This window comes from Ahaetulla prasina, chromosome 4 (genome assembly GCF_028640845.1).
Source record: "Ahaetulla prasina isolate Xishuangbanna chromosome 4, ASM2864084v1, whole genome shotgun sequence".
In the NCBI taxonomy this organism is placed as follows: Eukaryota; Metazoa; Chordata; class Lepidosauria; order Squamata; family Colubridae; genus Ahaetulla; species Ahaetulla prasina.
The window spans coordinates 72927145-72948359 of NC_080542.1; the positions used below are offsets into that span (position 1 = coordinate 72927145).

General features: G+C 34.4%; 1 protein-coding gene across 9 annotated transcripts in view; it reads right to left on the bottom strand.

The window, feature by feature from the left end:
- The window catches only part of BMPER (BMP binding endothelial regulator), a 589367-nt gene that overhangs the window by 131903 nt on the left and 436249 nt on the right, over nt 1–21215 (bottom strand). The window contains exon 14 of one of the 9 annotated variants that reach the window (XM_058182118.1): nt 6334–8971. The exons of the other annotated variants lie outside the window; for them this stretch is intronic. Coding sequence (XP_058038101.1) covers nt 8875–8971 — 97 coding nt within the window. The 3' untranslated portion in view covers nt 6334–8874. Of the gene's footprint in view, nt 1–6333; nt 8972–21215 lie in introns of those variants that run through there. 9 annotated transcript variants of the gene reach the window in all.

Genomic DNA, 21215 nt, shown 5'->3' on the forward strand with positions numbered 1-21215 from the left:
GTGAATCACAACAAACTGTGGCAAGTTCTTAAAGAGATGGGAGTACCAGACCATCTTATTTGTCTCTTCAGAAACCTATATGCGGGTCAAGAAGCAACAGTGAGAACTGGACATGGAACCCTGATTGGTTCAAAATTGGGAAAGGAGTCTGGCAAGGCTGTATACTGTCACCCTGCTTATTTATTGAAAGAGTTTTAAAAAACAAAAACATTTTCCCCCCTTTTTTCCCCCTCCCTCCCAAAAAAAAAACAAAAAAAAAACCCTTCCCCCCTCCCCCCCCGGCTTCCCGGGTCAATCACAAGGTATTGTTATACATAAACCAAGCATAGAATAAAATTTTCCCTTCCAATCCAAATAACCACATCCAAAGCTTTTCATCTCCCAACCCCCTCCCCATTACATAAAATAACTTTCTAATTATTCAAAGGCAATCTGATATTTCTTAATCTGATATCTGTTTTGTAGATAATCAATCCATTTTTTCCATTCAATTAAATATTTTTCCTGCGTATTAATTTAGCCATCTCAGCCAAATTAATAACTTTCAATATCCATTCTTCTATTGTAGGTATCTCTTCTTTCTTATTGTATTGTCCAATCAACAGTCTTGCTGCTGTTATTAAATTCAGAATCAATTTAGTCTCAATCCCTGTACAATCCATTATAATTCCCAAAAGGAAAAATTGTGGCAGGAACTTTATCTTCTTCTTCAGTACATTTTGAATAATCCACCAAATTCTTATCCAAAAGACCTTAATTTTCTTGCAAGTCCACCAAATATGAAAATATGTAGCATCATCACAATCACACCTCCAACATTTCGCTTGGATATTAGGATACATACATGATAATTTTTTGGGATCTAAGTGCCATCTATAAAACATCTTATAAAAATTTTCCCTTAAATTCTGTGCTTGTGTAAACTTAACATTTCTAACCCAGATTTTCTCCCATGTTTCCAACATTATTGGTTCCTGAATATTCTGTGCCCATTTTATCATACAATCCTTTACCAAATCCTTTTCCGAATCTATTTCAAGCAACACATTATACAATCTCTTTATATGCTCCTGGGTCTGATTTCTAATTTGCTTTATTAAATTTTCCTCCCTTTGCATTATACCAATTTTTTGATCTTCTTTCCATCTAGCACTTATTTGCCCATATTGAAACCAAGTATAATTCCTCCCTTCTTCATTTAATACCTGTAATGATTTTAATTGCAATCTACCTCCTTCAACATACAAAAGTTCTTTATAAGTAATCATTTCCTGTTTCTGTTCTATATTTATATTCTCTATTGCATGCCTAGGGCTCGCCCATATAGGAATCTTGTATTCTAATTTATAGGAATATTTTTCCAGACCATAAAGAGCACTCCTCAACACATGATTCTTAAAAGCCCTATCCACTTTTTTTCCATAAAATAAGTACGCATGCCATCCATATAACAAGTCATAACCTTCTATATTCAAAATTCTTTCCTCTGTTAAGTTAAACCAGTCACTTATTACTGAAAGGGCTACTGCTTCATAATATAATTTAAAGTTAGGCATTCTTAAACCACCTCTTTCCGTGACTCCTGTATTATTTTCATTTTAACCTCGCCTTTTTACCCTGCCATATAAATTTATTAATCCCAATCTGCCAATCTTCCAAATTTTTATCCTTTTAATTATTGGTATCATCTGGAACAGAAACAAAATCTAGGTAACACATTCATTTTAATAGCAATCCTTCCCAATAGGGATAACTGCAATTTCTTCCAGCCACTCATATCATTCTGAACTTTTGCCATAGCAAGTCATAATTATTCTTATAAAGTTTCTTGTTCGATGAGCTAATATAGACCCTAAATATTTAACCTTTTTACTACCTCAAATCCTGTCATTTCCTCTAGTTTTTGTTTCTGTTGTATAGACATATTTTTAATTATCACTTTTGTTTTATTCTGATTTATTTTAAATCCTGATACCTTTCCATATTTATCAATTACTTCCAACAAAATCTACTTGAATTTATAGGATTCGTTAATGTAACCACTACATCATCTGCAAAAGCTCTAACTTTGTACTCATATTGTCTAATCTTAATACCTCTATTTTCATTAATTTCGTATTTTATCTAATAATGGTTCCAGAGTCAAAACAAACAATAATGGTGATAAGGGACATCCCTGTCTCGTTCCTTCGCAATCTTAATAACTTCTGTCAAACTACCATTTACTATAATCTGTGCTGTTTGCTCTCCATAAATCGCTTTAATTATTCTAATAAAACAGTCTCCAAATTGCATTTTCTCTATTAATTTAAATAAAAAATCCCAATGCAATCGATCAAAGGCTTTCTCTGCATCCAAAAAAATAAGTGCCGCTGAAGTATTCTTCTTTTCCAAATATTCCAATATATTAATAATCTGTCTAACATTATTCCTCATCTGCCTCCCTTTTATAAAACCAGATTGATCAGTATGAATTCTTTGTTGTAAAACTAACATTAATCTATTTGCTATTATTTTTACAAAAATCTTATAATCATTATTTAAAAGTGAAATCGGCCTGTAGTTACCAGGTTTAGAGCAGTCTTGCTCCTCTTTTGGTATCAGTGAAATAAAAGATGTTTTCCATGACGGGGGTATTCCCACTCCTAATTGTATCTGATTAAATAATTCTTTAAGTGGGCCTAATATTTCATCCTGTGTTTTTTTATAAGTTGCTGTAAGACCATCTGTACCAGGGGTTTTCCCCATTTTTAATTGTTTAATTGCCTCCACTATTTCTCCAGTAGCTATCGGCCGATTCAACTCCTCCCTCTGTTCTAATGTTAGAATATTAACCTTATAATCTTTCAAATAATCATAAATGTCCCTATTCAATATTTTGTCTTTTGCATATAGTGCAGTATAAAATTCTGAGAATGCCTTTTTAATTTTATCCTGTTGGTATATCTCTTTACCTTTATATTCTATTTTTTGTATGACACGTGCTTTCTGTTTCTTCCTTAAATTATATGCCAACCATCTCCCAGGTTTATTTGCATTACAAAAGGTATTATGTTTAGCATATTGTATATTCGTTGCCACCTGGTCTGCCATTAACATATTAAATTGACTCTGTAATATTTTTATAGCCTCTTTAAGTTTATGATCTTGTGGGTTTTGAATTAATAACTGTTGCTTCCTTTGAATTTCTTCTTCCAAATACCTACGCTGCCTTTGTTTATTATTCCTTTGCCTATTGTCCAAGTAAATCAATATCCCTCTAATAAACGCTTTGCTCGCCTCCCACACAGTTCCTATGGGTGTCCCTTTGTACATATTAAAATCAAAAAATTCTTTTAACTGTTTCTTACAATAATTTACATTATCCTCATATCTAAACAGATTTTCATTCAACCTCCATGTTCTACCACCTTTTTTCCCTTGTAATAATTCCATCCATACTGGGCTATGGTCAGTTAAACACCTCGGAAATATCTTCGTTTTCTTCACCCTAGAAAGCAAGTCATTAGAAATTAAAATAAAATCAATACGTGAAAAAGATTGATGCCTATCAGAAAAAAAAGTAAAATCTCTCTCATCTGGATTCCGTAACCTCCATATATCTCTAAACTCAAAGTCTTCCATCATTTCAAAAAAGGATTTTGGTAATTTTGCATGTATAGGTATCTTCTTGGAGGAGGTTCTCTTATCCCTTCTTGTATCAATTACTCCATTCCAGTCTCCTAATAAAATAAACGAACTATAATCCCAGAGGGTCAACCTCTCATGTAACATTTTGTAAAACTTTTCTTGTTGCTGATTAGGTGCATAAATACCTATCAACAAAGTCTTTTGCATCTATCACCAGTTCAATAGCAATAAATCTTCCTTGAATATCTGCCTCAATTAACTTAGCTGGTATATCCTTCCTGATATATACAACAATTCCATGCTTCTTTTCCAAAGCTGATGCAACAAAATGGTTACCCAATTTTGAATTAATTAAATATTTTTGGTCTGATAATTTTATATGTGTCTCTTGCAAACAAATCACATCATTTTTAAATTGTTTCAAGTAGTGAAATATTTTCCTTCTTTTCTGAGCTGAATTCAAGCCATTAACATTCCATGACAAGATTCTATTTGCCATTACTGGCCTCCTGAAGCTTTGAAGCAGACAACGGAAGCTCCTCCTCCGGTATCTTCCGTCTAGCTCCTCCCACAGCTTCCATAATGGGATCCTGACTTTTACTTTGAGACTGTTGCTCTTCTTTATGCTTAAGGGCTCCTCTTGTCACCCTTTGCTCTTGTGGTTCCTCTAATACTGGCAGCAATAAAGACTCTTGGATCACCATGCCTTCTTGAGTCTCTTGAAGTTTTTCTATCACTTCTATTTCGACTTTCAAAACTGTAGAAAGAAAATCCTTTGCCTTTAAAACAGTGTCAATTCTATATCTCCTTCCTTGATAGAATACTGTCAGTCCAACTGGCACCTCCCATCTGAATTGAATCTGATGTTTTTTAAGTTCTTGTGTAAAAAAAGCAAATTCCTTCCTGTCTCTTAACATCTTTGAAGGAATCTCTTTCAACACCTTCAACTCCTGTTCTCCAATTTTTAAAGTTGTCTGATATGAAACTTGCAGAATCTGATTTCTCATAGTCCTTTTCACAAAATAAACCACAATGTCCCGAGGAAGCTTTCTCTGTCTTGCAATCCAGGAATTAACTCTATATATTTTATCAATTTGGTAAGCTACCTCTTGGGGTTCCACTTCAATAAATTCAGCCAATGCTTCAGATATAATTTTTCTTAAGTCTTCTCCTCGCTCTTCTTGCATACCACGAATTCTAAGAGCTCCTTCCATAAGTTTATATTGTAATATCACAACCTGATCTTCATTTTGATCCACTTTTTTCTGAACACCTTTCATTTTGTCTTCTAAATGCTTATTTGACTGAGAGATCTGTTCCATTTCCACTTCCAATCCCTCAATTTTTTTACTCAGTCCTTGAACTGCCATGAGAATATCTTCTCTTATTTTTGCATTAAAATTCTCCATCATCTCTTTTTGCCTATCTTCAGAAAGTTTTAATTGTTCTTTCAATATTTCCTCAAGACTTGGTTCAGATCCCCTTCTTCCAGAAGGCTTTAAAGGTTTAGCTGCCATTCTGTCTTCAAAAGAATCAGGAATTCAAACTTAATAACTCTCCTTCCCTCCTTTCAGTATAAAAAAAACTCCGTTTGTAACAATCCACAAATAACGCTGCTTCATCGTACTAAAAATTTTTACTTTCACTTTCAGACGCCATTTTAAAAGTCAATTAATCAAAGACAAAGAAAGGTTTCAAGTTTCAAAAAGGGAGTCGGTACTTGCCGTGCTGATTCTTCATCAAAGATCGAACGCTTGTGAAATTCCCGTCTGCTTAGAATATCAATCAATTTAATAAGTCCTTTAGAGCAGAAGCGACATTCCCACTCCTTTTTCCTGATAAAAACAGGAGTGTGCTGAAGTTGGAGGGAGTGGAATTCGGTGGGGTCATAAATCCAGGAAAATTCGCTCTTGAGAGCAAACCCCCTGTCAGACCTGCCACTCTTCCACAACTCTGATAACCTCTTTCACCCAGAGATTATGCTAAGCTCAGTGAACAGTGATTTTTTTTCTGTTTCACTGAGTTTTACAATCTTCTAACACGGAGTGCTCTGTTAGAGCACCCAGCAGGAGGGTGACGTCACTGGAGCCACCCTGCTTATTTAACTTATATGCAGAGTACATCATGAGAAAGGTGGGACTAGATGAATCAAAAGTTGGAATTAAGTTTGCCAAGAGAAATATCAACAACCTCAGATATGGAGATTATACCACTTTAATGGCAGAAAGCGAAGAGGAATTAAAGAGCCTCTTGATGCTGGTGAAGGAGAATGCAAAAGTTGGCTTGAAACTCAACATTAAGAAAATAAGATTATTGCATCCGGCCCTCTCAATTCCAGGAAAATAGATGGGGAAGAAATGAAGTTAGTGACAGATTTTATTTTCTTGGGCTTCAAGATCATCACAAATGAGGACTGCAGCCAAGAAATTAAAAGACACTTGCTCCTGGGGAGGAAAAGCAAAAAAAAAAAATGCTTTTAAAAGTAAAAAAGGGGCTCTGACGATCAGGCTGCTCAGCTGGGATAGTCAGAGCCTTTTATTTAACCTTTTAAAAGCATTTTTTACAACCTATTTGGCCAAACTGGTTGTAAAAAAGTGCTTTGAAAAGTAAAAAAAAAAAGGGTCTGACGATCAGGCAGCTCAGCTGGGATAGTCAGAGCCTATTTTTTACTTTTTAAAAGCATTTTTTAAAAGAAGTGGCAAGTGGGGAAGTGGGTGACCAGACATTTGGTGGGCATGGGTTGGGTGGGGTGGGGACTGGGTGTTTTGCTACCAGTTCTCCGATCCACCCGCCGCCATTGCTACTGGATTGGCCAATCCGGTTCAAACCACCTGCTTTTGTCCTATCCAATTTGTTAATCTGTAATCTTTTATTCATATTCCTTTTCTAGCCAATCATAAAAACGTCCCCATGTCTTGAAATACACCGATTCCTCTTTATCTTTTATTCTTAATGTTAATCTGTTCATTTCTGCGCATCCTAAAATTTTCTATATTATTTCTCCTGACAGGATTTTTTTCTGCTTTCCAGTTTTGTGCAAATACTATTCTCGCCACTGTTATGATATGAATGATCAAATATGTATCTTTTTTACTATATTTCTCCATTAAAATACCCAATAAAAATATCTCTGGTCTTAACTCTATATATTGGTGTAGCATTCCCACTAATCATGTTCATATTTTAACCCAATAATTCTTTGCTTCCTTGCATAACCACCACATATGATAATATGATCCTGGCGATTGATAACATTTCCAACATTTAGCTAATTTATCTTTATACATTTTTGCTAATCTTTCTGGTGGCATATGTCATCTATAAAACATTTTATATAAATTTTCTTTATATGCTGTTGCCATTGTTAATTTATAATTCCTTTCCCATATTTGTTGCCATTTCTCTAATGCAATCATATAACCATAGCTTTTTGCCCATGCTATCATTGTTTCTTTTATTTCTTCATCTTCTAATCTGATTTGCAATAATTACATAATTTCTTAATCATTTTTTCATCTGTTCCCATCAGTATCTCATCCAATTCTGATTTTCCCAAATTAGAACTATACTGTCTAAGATCTTTTTCATATCTTGATTGTATTTGCAATCGTGTAAACCAACCTGTCTCAATCCCTTTTTTTTTTTTTAATTCGCATTTATATCCCGCCCTTCTCCGAAGACTCAGGGCGGCTTACACTATGTTAGCAATAGTCTTCATTCTATTTGTATATTTATATACAAAGTCAACTTATTGCCCCCAACAATCTGGGTCCTCATTTTACCTACCTTATAAAGGATGGAAGGCTGAGTCAACCTTGGGCCTGGTGGGACTAGAACCTGCAGTAATTGCAGGCAGCTGCTGTTAATAACAGGCTGCATTAGCAGTCTGAGCCACAGAGGCCCCTTGTTTTTCTAACTCCTGTTTTTGTTTTAGTTCTCCCTTTTCTGATAAAATATCCTTATATCTAACAATATTTCTCATATTTATAATATTTGGATGTGTCAAAGCTTCCATTGATGAAAACCACATTGGTATTTTCATGTAATGTTTTTCCTTCACTCTCTCGCACACTGTTAATAAGCCTTTCTTACATAATGTCTCTGGAAATATCCATGTATCCTGTTTTTCCCATACCATAGGAAGGCATGCCAACCTAGTTGCAAATCATGTCACCAAAGTCAATAGTCTTGTATTTTTCAATAAAACCCATTCTTTGATCCATGTTAGCGCTGCCACTTGGTAGTATATTTCCCAATTTGGTAGTCCAACCCCGCCTCTAATTCTTATATTTTTATATGAATTCTTGCTTTTTTCCCTTGCCATATATACATTTCCACATTGTTCTATTCAAATTCTCAAAATACTTTTTCTCAAGCTTTATTGGTATCACTTGGAAAAGAAATAAGATTCTTGGTAATATGTTCATCTTAATTAACGCTACCCTTCCCATTAATGATAATTGCAGATTTCTCCATTTCTCCAAGTCTATTTCAGTTTGGTTTCTCAATTTATAGTAGTTATCTTGCTTCACAGTTATGCATTTTGAGGTTATCTGAATACTCAAATATTTCACTTTCTTTACTATTTGAATATTTAGTTTCTCCATTATTTAGTTTTTTTGTTTTTCTATCATATTTTTAATTAAGATTTTTGAATTATCCTTACTGCTTTTCAGTCCTGCTATTTCTCCATATCCCTATTTGTTCAAGTAACTTTGGACCTGTTTCTATAGGATCTTCCATAATAAACACTAAATCATCTGCAAATGCTTGCAATTTATATTCTTTTTTTAATTTTCATTCCTTTTACTTCCTTATCTTGTCTTACCTTTCTGTTTAAGATCTCTAGTGTCAATATAAATAATAATGGAGATAGTAGACATCCTTGTCTAGTTCCTTTTCTAATATCCACTTTTTCTGTCATTTCACCATTTACAATCACCTTTGCTTATTGGCCTTTACATATAGTTTTGACCATATTTATAAGCCTATCCCCAAAGTCCATCATTTGTAATTGTGTTATCATGAATTGCCAATTCACGTTATCAAACACTTTCTGTGCATCTAAAAATAACACCACCATTTGCTTCTCTGAATGCACTTCATAATATTCCAATGTATTCAATATAATATAAAAAAGATGTTGAGACTCTAGAAAAAGTGCAGAGAAGAGCAACAAAGATGATTAGGGGACTGGAGGCTAAAACATATGAAGAACGGTTGCAGGAACTCGGTATGTCTAGTTTAATAAAAAGAAGGACTAGGGGAGACGTGATAGCAGTGTTCCAATATCTCAGGGGTTGCCACAAAGAAGAGGGAGTCGGGCTGTTCTCCAAAGCACCTGAGGGTAGAACAAGAAGCAATGGGTGGAAACTGATCAAGGAAAGAAGCAACTTAGAACTAAGGAGAAATTTCCTGACAGTTAGTACAATTAATAAGTGCAGCAACCTGCCTCCAGAAGTTGTGAATGCTCCAACGCTGGAAATTTTTAAGAAAATGTTGGATAACCATCTGACTGAGATGGTGTAGGGTTTCCTGCCTGGGCAGGGGGTTGGACTAGAAGGCCTCCAAGGTCCCTTCCAACTCTGTTGTTATATTATATATTATATTGTCTCTAATCTGCCTTTTAGGTAAAAAACCATTCTGATCTGGGTGTATAAATTCATTTAGCAGTCTCTTCAATCTTTCAGCCATAATTGATGCAAAAATTTTATAATTTATTTATTTATTTATTCGAATTTTTATACCACCCTATCTCCCGAAGGACTCAGGGCGGTTCACAGCCAGATAAAAACATGCAAATAATACAGATAAAAACAACAATTAAAAAACTTATTAATTAGGCCGAATTAAAATTATCACTAGAATAAAATTTTATAATCCACATTTAGTAGGAAGATTGGTCTGTAATTCTTTATTTGTTGTAAATCTGACTCTTCTTTTGGTATAAGAGTTATGTATGCCTCCATCCACGAGTCCAGAATCTTAGCTTCTAATAATAAGTCATTAAATACCTGCAACACGATGTTACTTAATACGTCTTGTAACATTTTATATCTCTCTGCTGGTAATCCATCATTAGTCCTGATGTTTTACCATTCTTTTGTCTTTTAATTCCTTCCATTAATGCCATCATTGATATTCTTTCTTCTAATGCCTTTTTGAATTTTTCTGAAATCTTAGGTATTTCTGCTTTTTCTAAATATTGTTCTATCTTTCCCTCTGCAATTGCAGCTGATATAATCGTTTGTAATATTTCTCAATTATTTTTTTTCTTTTCCTCATTTTGGTAGCATATATTCCCATCTTGATCTAATAGTTGGTTTATTAACTGAGGGCAAAGCAATGACCGGCAGAGAAAGAAAAAGTGAGTCAGTGACAGAAAGAGAGGAGAAGGGAGGAGAAGGAGAATTGGCTGTGGAGAGGAGACGAGAGCGGAGCTTGCCGTGGGCCATCTGGGCAGACCTGTTGCTGGGAGAAGCAGAACCCATCAGGAGCCTGGCTGAGAAACCAGAAGCAGTGGCAGCACAGTAGTTGGGAGGGCCGGCAGCAAGAGGCAGCACAACGAAGCAGATCCTGAGAGGAGTGTAGAAAACAACGGGAGAGCATTGGTGCAACTGGAGGTTGCTGGTGTTGGTGGAGCATTTCAGCACAGCAGGTCAGTGAATTGGTGGCTGAAAGCAGCAACAAAACAGTGTGGGAGACCAACAGGTGAGGGGGAAGGGAACTGAGAAAAGCAGGGAGAGCTGAATACCTGATAGTGGCAGGAGAAAAGCAAGCAGGAAGGGAGAATAGAAAGATAACACAGGATACAAGGCAAAAGAAAATCAAAAGCAAGTAGACAATAGCAAATACAGAACATATAAAGGCAGAGAAGTAAGAGATAAATCAAGCCCACAAGAAAGCAGGAAGGGAAAGGATCACAAGAAGGAAGGATCAATCAAAGAACATTCCAGTACAGGCTAAGAACGAACCTCACACTTAAGCCCATTCAACACTAAAAAAATCTTAAATTGGACAATCTAAATGATCTCTAGATCCTTAAAATGTTAAACTGGACAATTTGAACTGTAGAAATTTAAATACTTAAACTAGGCATTCTTTAAATTTAGAACCTTAAACTTTAGCTATACTTGAGTCCCCCAAACTTTAAAATTTAAACAATCTGTTAGAACATCTGAATCCCAAATTGGACATTTTTCCTTTTAAAAATCTGTGGGAAAACACTCTACACTTTCACTCTTAATTTTTTGTAAACCCACTCATGGAAGAAGAAACTGATGCTATTTTGATCTGCAGAACATGTTCCACTTATGTCCATGGAATACCCAAATTACATATGTACCAAATGTAAATTAATCAAGTTACTAGAAAAAAAAGTAAAGGGTCTAGAGGAAACTCTAACCACTCTGAAACTCAAGCTGCAAAATGAGAACCCAAACCTTGCAAAAAAAATATGCCCAAACTGAACATAATAATGACCAAACAACTTCTAAAAGAGTTGACCCCTTAGAGGAAAAAGACAAATGGAAACATGTCACTCATAGAAAAAAATACAAACCTAATACAAAACCCCTGTCCAAACCAACCCACTCTGAAGCAGCCCCACTGGTGCTAAGCAATCGATATCATGGACTTTCACTAAAAGAAAACATGCAGACACATAGAGAAGAACCACAATCAAATGTCGCCCAAAAAGTAGCACCACCAAATGTGATAGAAAAACACCACAAACCTCCTTATGAAAAAAAAAGGCGAGTGTTGGTAATAGGAGATTCAATTCTCAAGGGAACAGAACCTGCTGTCTGTAGACTAGACAGTCAATCCAGAGAGGTATGTTGTCTCCCTAGAGCTAAAATCAAACTGTGGCTGAGAACTTAATCAAAATAATAAAGCCAACATATTATTACCCCTTTCTACTACTACAAGTTGGGATGAATGACACAAAAAAGGACTTGAAAACAATATTGAAGCAGCTACGCAAGAAAGTCAAGGACTTAGGTGCGCAAGTAGTTTTTTCATATATACTGCCAACAAAAAGACAACATCCGACAAGAGAACAAAGAATTCTAGAAGTGAACCACTGCCTAAAGGGTTGGTGTTGCCAAAAAAAAACAACTTTGGATTCCTGAACCATAATTTAGTTTTTAATTGTACATTGTCCTTCGGGAGAAGGGCGGTCTAGAAATGAAATGAAATGAAATGAAATGAAATGAAATGAAATGAAATGAAATGAAATGAAATAAAATAAAATAAAATAAAATAAAATAAAATATAAAATAATAAAATAAAATAAATAAAATAAAATAAAATAAAATAAAATAAAATAAAATAAAATAAAATAAAATAAAATAAAATAAAATAAAATAAAATAAAATAAAATAATAAAATAAAATAAAATAAAATAAAATAAAATAAAATAAAATAAAATAAAATAAAATAAAATAAAATAAAATAAAATAAAATAAAATAATAAAATAAAATAAAATAAAATAAAATAAAATAAAATAAAATAAAATAAAATAAAATAAAATAATAAAATAAAATAATAAAATAAAATAAATAAAATAAAATAATAAAATAAAATAAAAAATAAAAAATAATAAAATAAAAAAAAATAAAATAATAAAATAATAAAATAAAATAAAATAAAATAAAATAAAATAAAATAAAATAAAATAAAATAAAATAAAATAAAAAAATAAAAATAAATAAATAAAATAAAATAATAAAATAAAATAAAATATAAAATAAAATAAAATAAATAATAAAATAAAATAATAAAATAAAATAAAATAAAATAAAATAATTAAATAAAATATAATAAAATAAAATAAAATAAAATAAATAAAATAAAATAATAAAATAAAATAAAATAAAATAAAATAATAAAATAAAATAAAATAAAATAATAAAATAAAAAATAAAATAAAATAAAATAAAATAATAAAATAAAATAAAATAAAATAAAATAAAATAAAATAAAATAAAATAAAATAAAATAAAATAATAAAATAAAATAATAAAATAAAATAAAATAAAATAAAATAAAATAAAATAAAATAAAATAAAATAAAATAAAATAATAAAATAAAATAAAATAAAATAAAATAAAATAAAATAAAATAAAATAAAATAAAATAAATAAAATAAAATAAAATAAAATAAAATAAAGTAAAGTAAAATAAATAAAATAAAATAAAATAAAATAAATAAATAGGTTCCTAACCAACCTAGCTGACAACTTTGTTTCCCAAAAGGTAGAGGAGGGAACTAGAGGGACAGCCATACTGGACTTAATACTTACAAACAAAGAAGAAGTGATAGAGTTGAAACTGCAGGAACCTTGGGTAAGAGTGACCATGTCATACTAGAATTCAACATAATACAAACATAAGCAGTAGAAAAAAATGATATCAGAGTCTTAGATTTTAAAAGAGCAGACTTTAATAAACTCAGAAAAAACTTGGAAAGATTCCTTGGATGAAAATCCTAAAGGGGAAAACAACTCAAAAATCTTGGGAAACTCTGAAAAATATGATCATTTTTTGCCAGACCAACGCAATACCGCTGAGAAAGAAAAACAAGAAATCCAAGAAGAAACCAGCATGGCTGCACAAAGATCTCTCTGACAAATTGAAAGACAAAAATGACAAGTACAAAAAATGGAAAGAGGGACACATAACTAAGGCAGGATATCAGCAGATAGCCAGAATCTGCAAAGATGAAGTCAGGAAAGCAAAAGCTCAGAATGAAAAAAGACTTGCAACAAAAATCAAAGATAACAGAAAAAGTTTCTTCCAACATATAAATAACAAGAAAAAAATCAAGGAAACAATCGATTCACTAAAGAGAGAAGACAGCAAGGAAGTAACAGGCAACAGAAAGAAAGCAGAGCTGCTTAACTCATTCTTTGCATCGGTCTTCCTGCAAAAAGAAACTATAGCCCAATCTACCAGAAACATAACTGTAAAAAACAGACTGGAAATTAAAGTTAAGATAAGCAAATAAAAAAAATAGTAAGAGAACACCTGTCTGATCTTGATGAATACAAATCACCAGGACCTGATGGATTACATCCCAGAGTTCTAAAAGAGCTGGCAGATGTTATCTCAGAACCATTGTACCACATCTTTCAAAAATCCTGGAACACCAGAGAACTACCAGAGGACTGGAAAAGAGCTGATCTTCAAAAAAGGAAAAAAAGCAGACCCAGGAAACTACAGACGAATCAGCCTAAAATCAATATCTGGGAAGATACTGGAAAAGATAATAAAAAAACAGATCTGCCAATACCTAGAAATGAGTAAAGTAATAACTAGCAGTCAGCATGGGTTTGTTAAAAACAGATCATACCAAACCAATCTTATCTCATTCTTCAACATAGTGTCTAAATTAGTAGACTAGTGAAATACTATGGACATAATATACTTAAACTTCAGCAAGGCATTCAACAAAGTAGACCACAACCTACTTCTTTATAACCTAGAAAAAAATGGGATAGATAACTTCACCACCAGATGGATGGATTCGCAACTGGCTGACAAACCATACTCAATAAGTAGTCCTTAATGGGTCTAAGTCTACATGGAGAGAAGTAAGCAGTGGGGTACCAGAAGGCTCTGTTTAGGCCCAATAGTCTTCAATATCTTTATAAATGACTTAGATGAGGAAATAAAAGTGGAATTCACCAAATTTGCAGATGATACTAAGCTGGCAGAAATAGCTAACACCCTAGAAGATAGGTTGACAGATTTGAACACTGGATCATATCTAACAAAATGAAATTTAGTGTAGAGAAAAGTAAAGTGTTACACTTAGGTAAGAAAAACCAAAAGCACATATATAAACTGGGGGAAAACAGGCTTAATAGCAGTGACTATGAGAAGGATCTTGGAGTCTTAGTGGACAATCAGCTAAATATGAGCCAGCAGTATGCAGTGGCAGCTAAAAAGGCCAACGCAATCCTAAATTACATTAACAGAGGGATACAATCAAGATCAAGATCAAGTGAGGTACTAATACCACTCTATAAAGCCATGGTAACACCTACATCCAGAGTACTGCATCCACTTTTGGTCACCACACTATAAAAAAAGATGTTGAGACTGCTGATCCAGTTCTACAGAGGAATTATTGAGTCTATCATTTGCACCTCTATAACTGTCTGGTTTGGTTCTGCAACTCAACAAGAAAGACACAGACTTCAGAGGATAATTAGAACTGCAGAAAAAATAATTGCTACCAACCTGCCTTCCATTGAGGACCTGTATACTGCATGAATCAAGAAGAGGGCCGTGAAAATATTTACAGATCCCTCACATCCAGGACATAAACTGTTTCAACTCCTACCCTCAAAACGACACTATAGAGCACTGCACACCAGAACTAGGCACAAGAACAGTTTTTTCCCCAAAGGCCATCACTCTGCTAAACAAATAATTCCCTCAACACTGTCAAACTATTACAAAATCTGCACTACTATTAATCTTCTCATCGTTCCCATCATCCATCTCTTCCCACTTATGATTGTATGACTGTATCTTTGTTGCTGGTAATCCTTATGATTTATATTGATTGTTCCTGATTGCTTATTTGTACCCTATGATTATCATTAAGTGTTGTATCATTAAATGTTAAATAGCATAGCATAGCATAGCATAGCATAGCATAGCATAGCATAGCATAGCATAGCATAGCATAGAATAGAATAGAATTTTTTATTGGCCAAGTGTGATTGGACACACAAGGAATTTGTCTTGGTGCATATGGTCTCAGTGTACATAAAAGAAAAGATACGTTCATCAAGGTACAACATTTACAACACAATTGATGGTCAATATATCAATATAAATCATAAGGATTGCCTATGATGTTTGTTTGTACCCTATAACCAGCATTAGTGTTGTAAATGTTGTACCTTGATGAAGATATTTTTTCTTTTATGTACACTGAGAACATATGCACCAAGACAAATTCCTTGTGTGTCCAATCACATTTGGCCAATAAAAATTCTATTCTATTCTATTCTATTCTATTCTATTCTATTCTATTCTATTCTATTCTATTCTATTCTATTCTATTCTACTCTACTCTACTCTATTCTATTCTATAAAAAGTGAAGAGGAGAGCATATGAAGAATGATTGGGCATGGCTAGTCTAGTGTCAGAGAAGGACCAGGGCCATTTTCCAATACTTGAGGGGCTGCCACAGAAAGAAGGGGATCAAGCTGTTTTCCAAAGCACCTAAAAGCCAGACAAGGAATAATAGATGGAAACTGTCCATCTAAAAGCCAGACAAGGAATAATAGATGGAAACAAGGAGAGATTCAACCTAGAAATGAGGAGCAACTTTCTGACAGTGAGAACAATCAACCAATGGAACAGGTTGCCTTCAGAAGTTGTGGGAGCTTTGTCACTTGAGATTTTCAAGAAAAGATTGGACTGCCATTTGTCAGAAATGGTATAGGGTCTCCTGCTTGAGCAGGGGGTTGGACTAGATGACCTTAGGTCCCTTCCAATCCTGTTAATCTGTTAAACTTCTTTTCTTTCTCCTTTTTCATTTTATATGCCAACCATCATCCTGGTTTATTTGCGTTTTCAAATTTTTGTTTTGTTTCGTTGACTTTATTTGGTAAAATCTTCATTTTCCATTAAATTCAATTTGTGTTTTTGCAAGACCATCAAGTTCTTAATCTTTTTATTATGTGGATTTTTCTGTAATTCCATCTCTTTTTATATTCCTCCTCCACTTTCTTTTTTGTCTGTCTATTCTGTTTGTTCCATTTTCCTTAATATGTCATTGTCAGTCCTCTAATATATGCTTTGCTAGTATTCCACACATTTTGTAATGATGTTTCCTTTTTTCTATTTTCTTTAAAGAAAAAAGTCAATTCTTTTTTTATATACTGTTGAAAGTTCTTTTCATTTAATAATTTTTGGTTCAATGTCCATCTCATTTTTTTCCTCTGCCCCTTCCATGTCATTGTTATTGGATTGTGTCTGCCTATATACTTGTTTCTATATCAATCTTGTGTATTTTAGATATTAATTCTGTTGACATCCACATCATATCTATTCTTGACCACGACGTGTCTATTTAAGTAAAATGTGTACTGCTTTTCTTTTGGAAATCTTCTTCTCCAAACATCCTGGAAGCTTAATTCATCTATCATTGTAAAAAAATGCTCTAGGAAAAGTCTTTCTTAACTTCTTATTCATTTATTGTGGATTTGTAATCTAACTCATTATTTACAGTCACATTAAAGTCTCCTATTGTACATATATCTTCATCTTCATCTTCTATTATTTTTTGTGTAATTTCACATAAAATTTTTCTTGGTTTCATTTGGAACATATATTGCTACTAACAATATTTTTTATAGTTTATTACTATTTCAACCATTAATACCCTTCCTCCCTCATCCTCAAATATTTGTTTAGATTGAATTGTCTTTTTAATATACCGTGCTACTCCTCTTTTACTTTGGTATGCAAGCATTGTGTATAATGACCCTAATTTTGTCTGCTCCAAAAACTTTTTATGTTGTTTACTAATATGAACTTCTTGCAAACATATACTCTCTAGTTTAACTTCTCCAATTTATTAAACGTTCTTCTTTTTATTCCCGAATTCTGTTACCAGAAGTGGGGAGGTAGCCATACATCCACTCCCTCCCCTCTCCACTTTTGCCATTTTTCTTCAATTGAAGTTTTTAAAACCAGGGAATAGATTAAAAAAAGAATGTTTTCAAGACAACAGTTCAGTCTTGCCCAGACGATCCACCTTGCTTTCTTTTCTCTCTGTGCCTCAGTCCATGCCTCCATTCTTCACCGTCCCTACGAGATGGCTACAATCTTCTATGGACCCCCAAAAAGGGATGGGATATCTATGCTTCTCCAGAGCCCTGAATTTCATTTCATATTGCCTTGATGTTGGCCTCCTAGTTTGAACATTCTTTGGCATTGCCTTTCTTTGGAACTGGAATGTACACAGACCTTTTTCAATCTTATGGTCACAGTTGAGTTTTCCAAATTTGTTGGCAAATTGAGCGTAGCACTTTTACTGCATTGTCTTTTAAGATTTTGAATAGCTCAGCTGGAATACTGTCTCCTTCACTAACTTTGTTGTTGCTCAGATTTCCTAAAGCCCATTTCACTTCACATTCTAGGATATTCAAGATCAATGACCACCCCATCATGGTTATCAGGGATGTTAAGCTCATTCTTGTCTAGTTCTTCTGTGTAATTTTGCCACCTCTTCTTAATCTCTTCTGCCTCTGTTAGGTCCCTGCCATTTTGGACCTTTATCATGCCAATCTTTGTATGAAACATTCCCTTCAAATCTCCAATTTTCTTGAAGAGATCGCTGGTCCTCTCTATTCTATTGTTTTCTTCTACTTCTTTGCATTGTTCATTTAAGAAGGCATTCTTATCTCTTCTAGCTGTTCTCTGGAATTCTGCATTCAACTGGGTATCTTTCTCCCTTGCCTTTCACTTCCCTTCTTTCCTCAGCTATTTGCAAAGCTTCCTTACACAGCCATTTTGCTTTCTTGCCTTTCTTTTTCTTTGGGATGGTTTTAGTTGCAACCTCTTGTACAATGTTGTGAACCTCCGTCTTAATTATTCAGGCACTCTGTCTATCAGATCTAATTCTTTAAATCTATTTGTCACCTCTACTGTATATTCATCAGGGATACGATTTAGTTCATACCTGAATAGCCTAGTGCTTTTCCCCATTTTCTTCAATTTAAGAACTGCTGGGGAATTCCAATTAAACTCTCCATAAACCACACTGATGTGTATGTATGAGTGAGTGGGGCAGCAAAGAGCTGATCCAAAGAAGAGGGGGTGTTTATCCAAGTGAGTGAGAAAGCTAGCAACCAGAAGAAATGCCAGACACACCAGAGTGTTACAGAGGAGAGCTGATCCAGGTGAGTGAGTGATGACCAGAGAGGGATGCCAAACTAACCAGAAGGAAACAGAGGCAAGCTGATCCACTAGAAGATAGAGAAGGTGAACTGAGCTGGATGAGTGGAGGTACCTGGGCAAGTGACTAGGTCAGGCTGACAACCAGGGTGAGGCACAGAGTGAGAAACCCTGAGACATCAGACCAGTGACAGAGCAGAGAGACATCAAATTGCCTATGAAAGACACGTCAAACACACAGCCCAGAGTTGTCCTGCGGGGCCATCCCAGAGATGGTGAGAAACTGGCCTGAGCCCTCCCTGCCCTTGTCTACCCAGTCAGCCACGATGAGCAGGCCACAGCCACCTCACCCCCAAGAAAGAGCAAAAAATCCTGATATGGCCCATAACGGGATCGAGTTTGACACCCCTAGACTAGGAGAATGGAACAGTTCTTTCAGGGGTAGTGCTACACTCACAAAAGGCATCTGTTTTAAAAGCAGATGAGTTGAAAAACAATATGGTCCCAGAAAATCAAAGCCAAGAGGATTGTGACTTTCCAGCAGTAAAGCGGTCAGGAAGAAACATGGATATAGAAATAATGATATAATACACCTTTCTGAACTTCAGTCCTGGCAGATATGGATGTGTGATGGTGTTACAGATGTTGTTGCAGGATGGAAGCTGTCCACAGTAAAGCTGCTTTTTGCAATTGATAGTCCATGCCAATGGTGTACAAGTGGTGCTCCAGTTGTTTTGGGATTGCCTATTATATCAGTACTACCCTTGCTTGCCTTTGCCACAATCATTCTATTTCTGTTTGTAGATCTTTTAATTTTGTTATCTTCTCCAATTCTCTTTTATTGTCTCCAAGCAATGCCACATCCACTATCTTGACTTTTTTGTCTTTCTTATCGACAATTGTTAAGTCCAGGGTGTGGCAGGTGCCTGTCTGTTTGAATTCTAAAGCTGTTTTATTATTTCCAATGCTTTCTTGATCTTCCTTGTTTCTAAGTGGTATTTCTTAATTAGGTACTCTTTGGTCTTCTTTTTCTTCAGCTTCTAGCTTGCTTGCATCTGATCTCAGCTTGTTGAACTTATTTTCCAGTCCAATCTTCCATTTTTGTGGTGCACTGTTTGTTTTTCTCTTCTGTTGATTTTGCATTCCCAATATTTAGTTATAACTGCAGCTGTGTTGTACATTAGTTGGTTTGTTTCTTGCAATGAGTTGGTGTTTATACTTGATACTGCAATATTTGCATCTTCTTTTTTTAAGTTTTATTGGATTTTTATTTTTAAATAGACATCAATATCAATACATGAACAGTGTGGCCTCGGGGTATAATTCATTTTGATATAAACAGCAATAACAACAACAACAACAACAACAATAATAATAATAATCAAATTTCAGAGACTCTGGCATAAACCAGTGCAGGTGGTTCCAGTAGCACTCGGCACACTGGGAGCTGTGCCTAAAGACCTAGGCAAGCACTTAAAAGCTATTGGCACTGACAAGATCACCATTGGTCAGCTGCAGAAGGCCATCTTACTGGGATCTGCTCGCATAATTCGCCGATACATCACGCAGTCCTAAACGCTTGGGAAGTGTTTGACTAGTGATCTGTGATACGAAATCCAGCATAGTTATCTCGTTTGCTATGTATACTGTCATTTTGTGTAAATAAAATAATAATAATAATAATTACATTGCGGTTCTCTGACATGGTGTATCTCTGCCACTTCTGAGATTGTTCTGCTTCCAATAGCTCTACAGGCCCATGCCCTAGTTGCTCAGCTATGGGACCCATGGCCTGTAGTCCACTTGTCAACGGATGCCCAGGTTCCCCAACATCCGATGCGTTCCTTGTTAACCTGGGCGATGACCGAGCCAGTATAGGCTTCGTTCGGTTGTGTTTCACCATGAATCATTGCATGGGTTGTTGGGTGCACTCAGTTCTGCTCCTCGGCCTAGACCTCTCTGGCATGGTTGGACCTGCTAGTAGTTTACACTACCGCCAGCACAGCTCTCAGCTTCATTGGAGCAGTTAAGCCCCCCGCCACGTCAAGGCGCACTCAATGGGGGTCAGCTGCAGAAGGCCACCTTACTGGGATCTGCTCGCATAATTCGCCGATACATCACGCAGTCTTAATGCTTGGGAAGTGTTCGACTAGTGATCTTTGATACGAAATCCAGCATAGATATCTTGTTTGCTATGTATACTGTCATTTGTGTAAATAATATTAATAATAATAATAATAACAATAATAATTTACATTAATCAAACTTATATAATACTAGTATTGATATACATGTTTGTTTTAGAATAGCTATTCAATATTTCAATATTCCATTTTAATGCCAATTATATTATTAAGTGTATATAGTAACACCATCTTTCAACCTCTAATCTTTTTATCTAATTATTACTTATATTCTATTATATAAAAAATTGTATCTGCTAAGATTGCCTCTTTCTTATTTCTACTTCTATTCTAGCTTCTAATTAGGCTACCATTACTAATCCTAGTGTTAATACACATTTATATTAAGACATAGTCCTTCATTATCTGGTTGTTCAAAGTCACAATATGCCATTCAAGTGTCAATGATCCTATTACTTAAACATACCTAATAATACCATCTTTCAAACTCCAATCTTTCCATCTAACTATTGC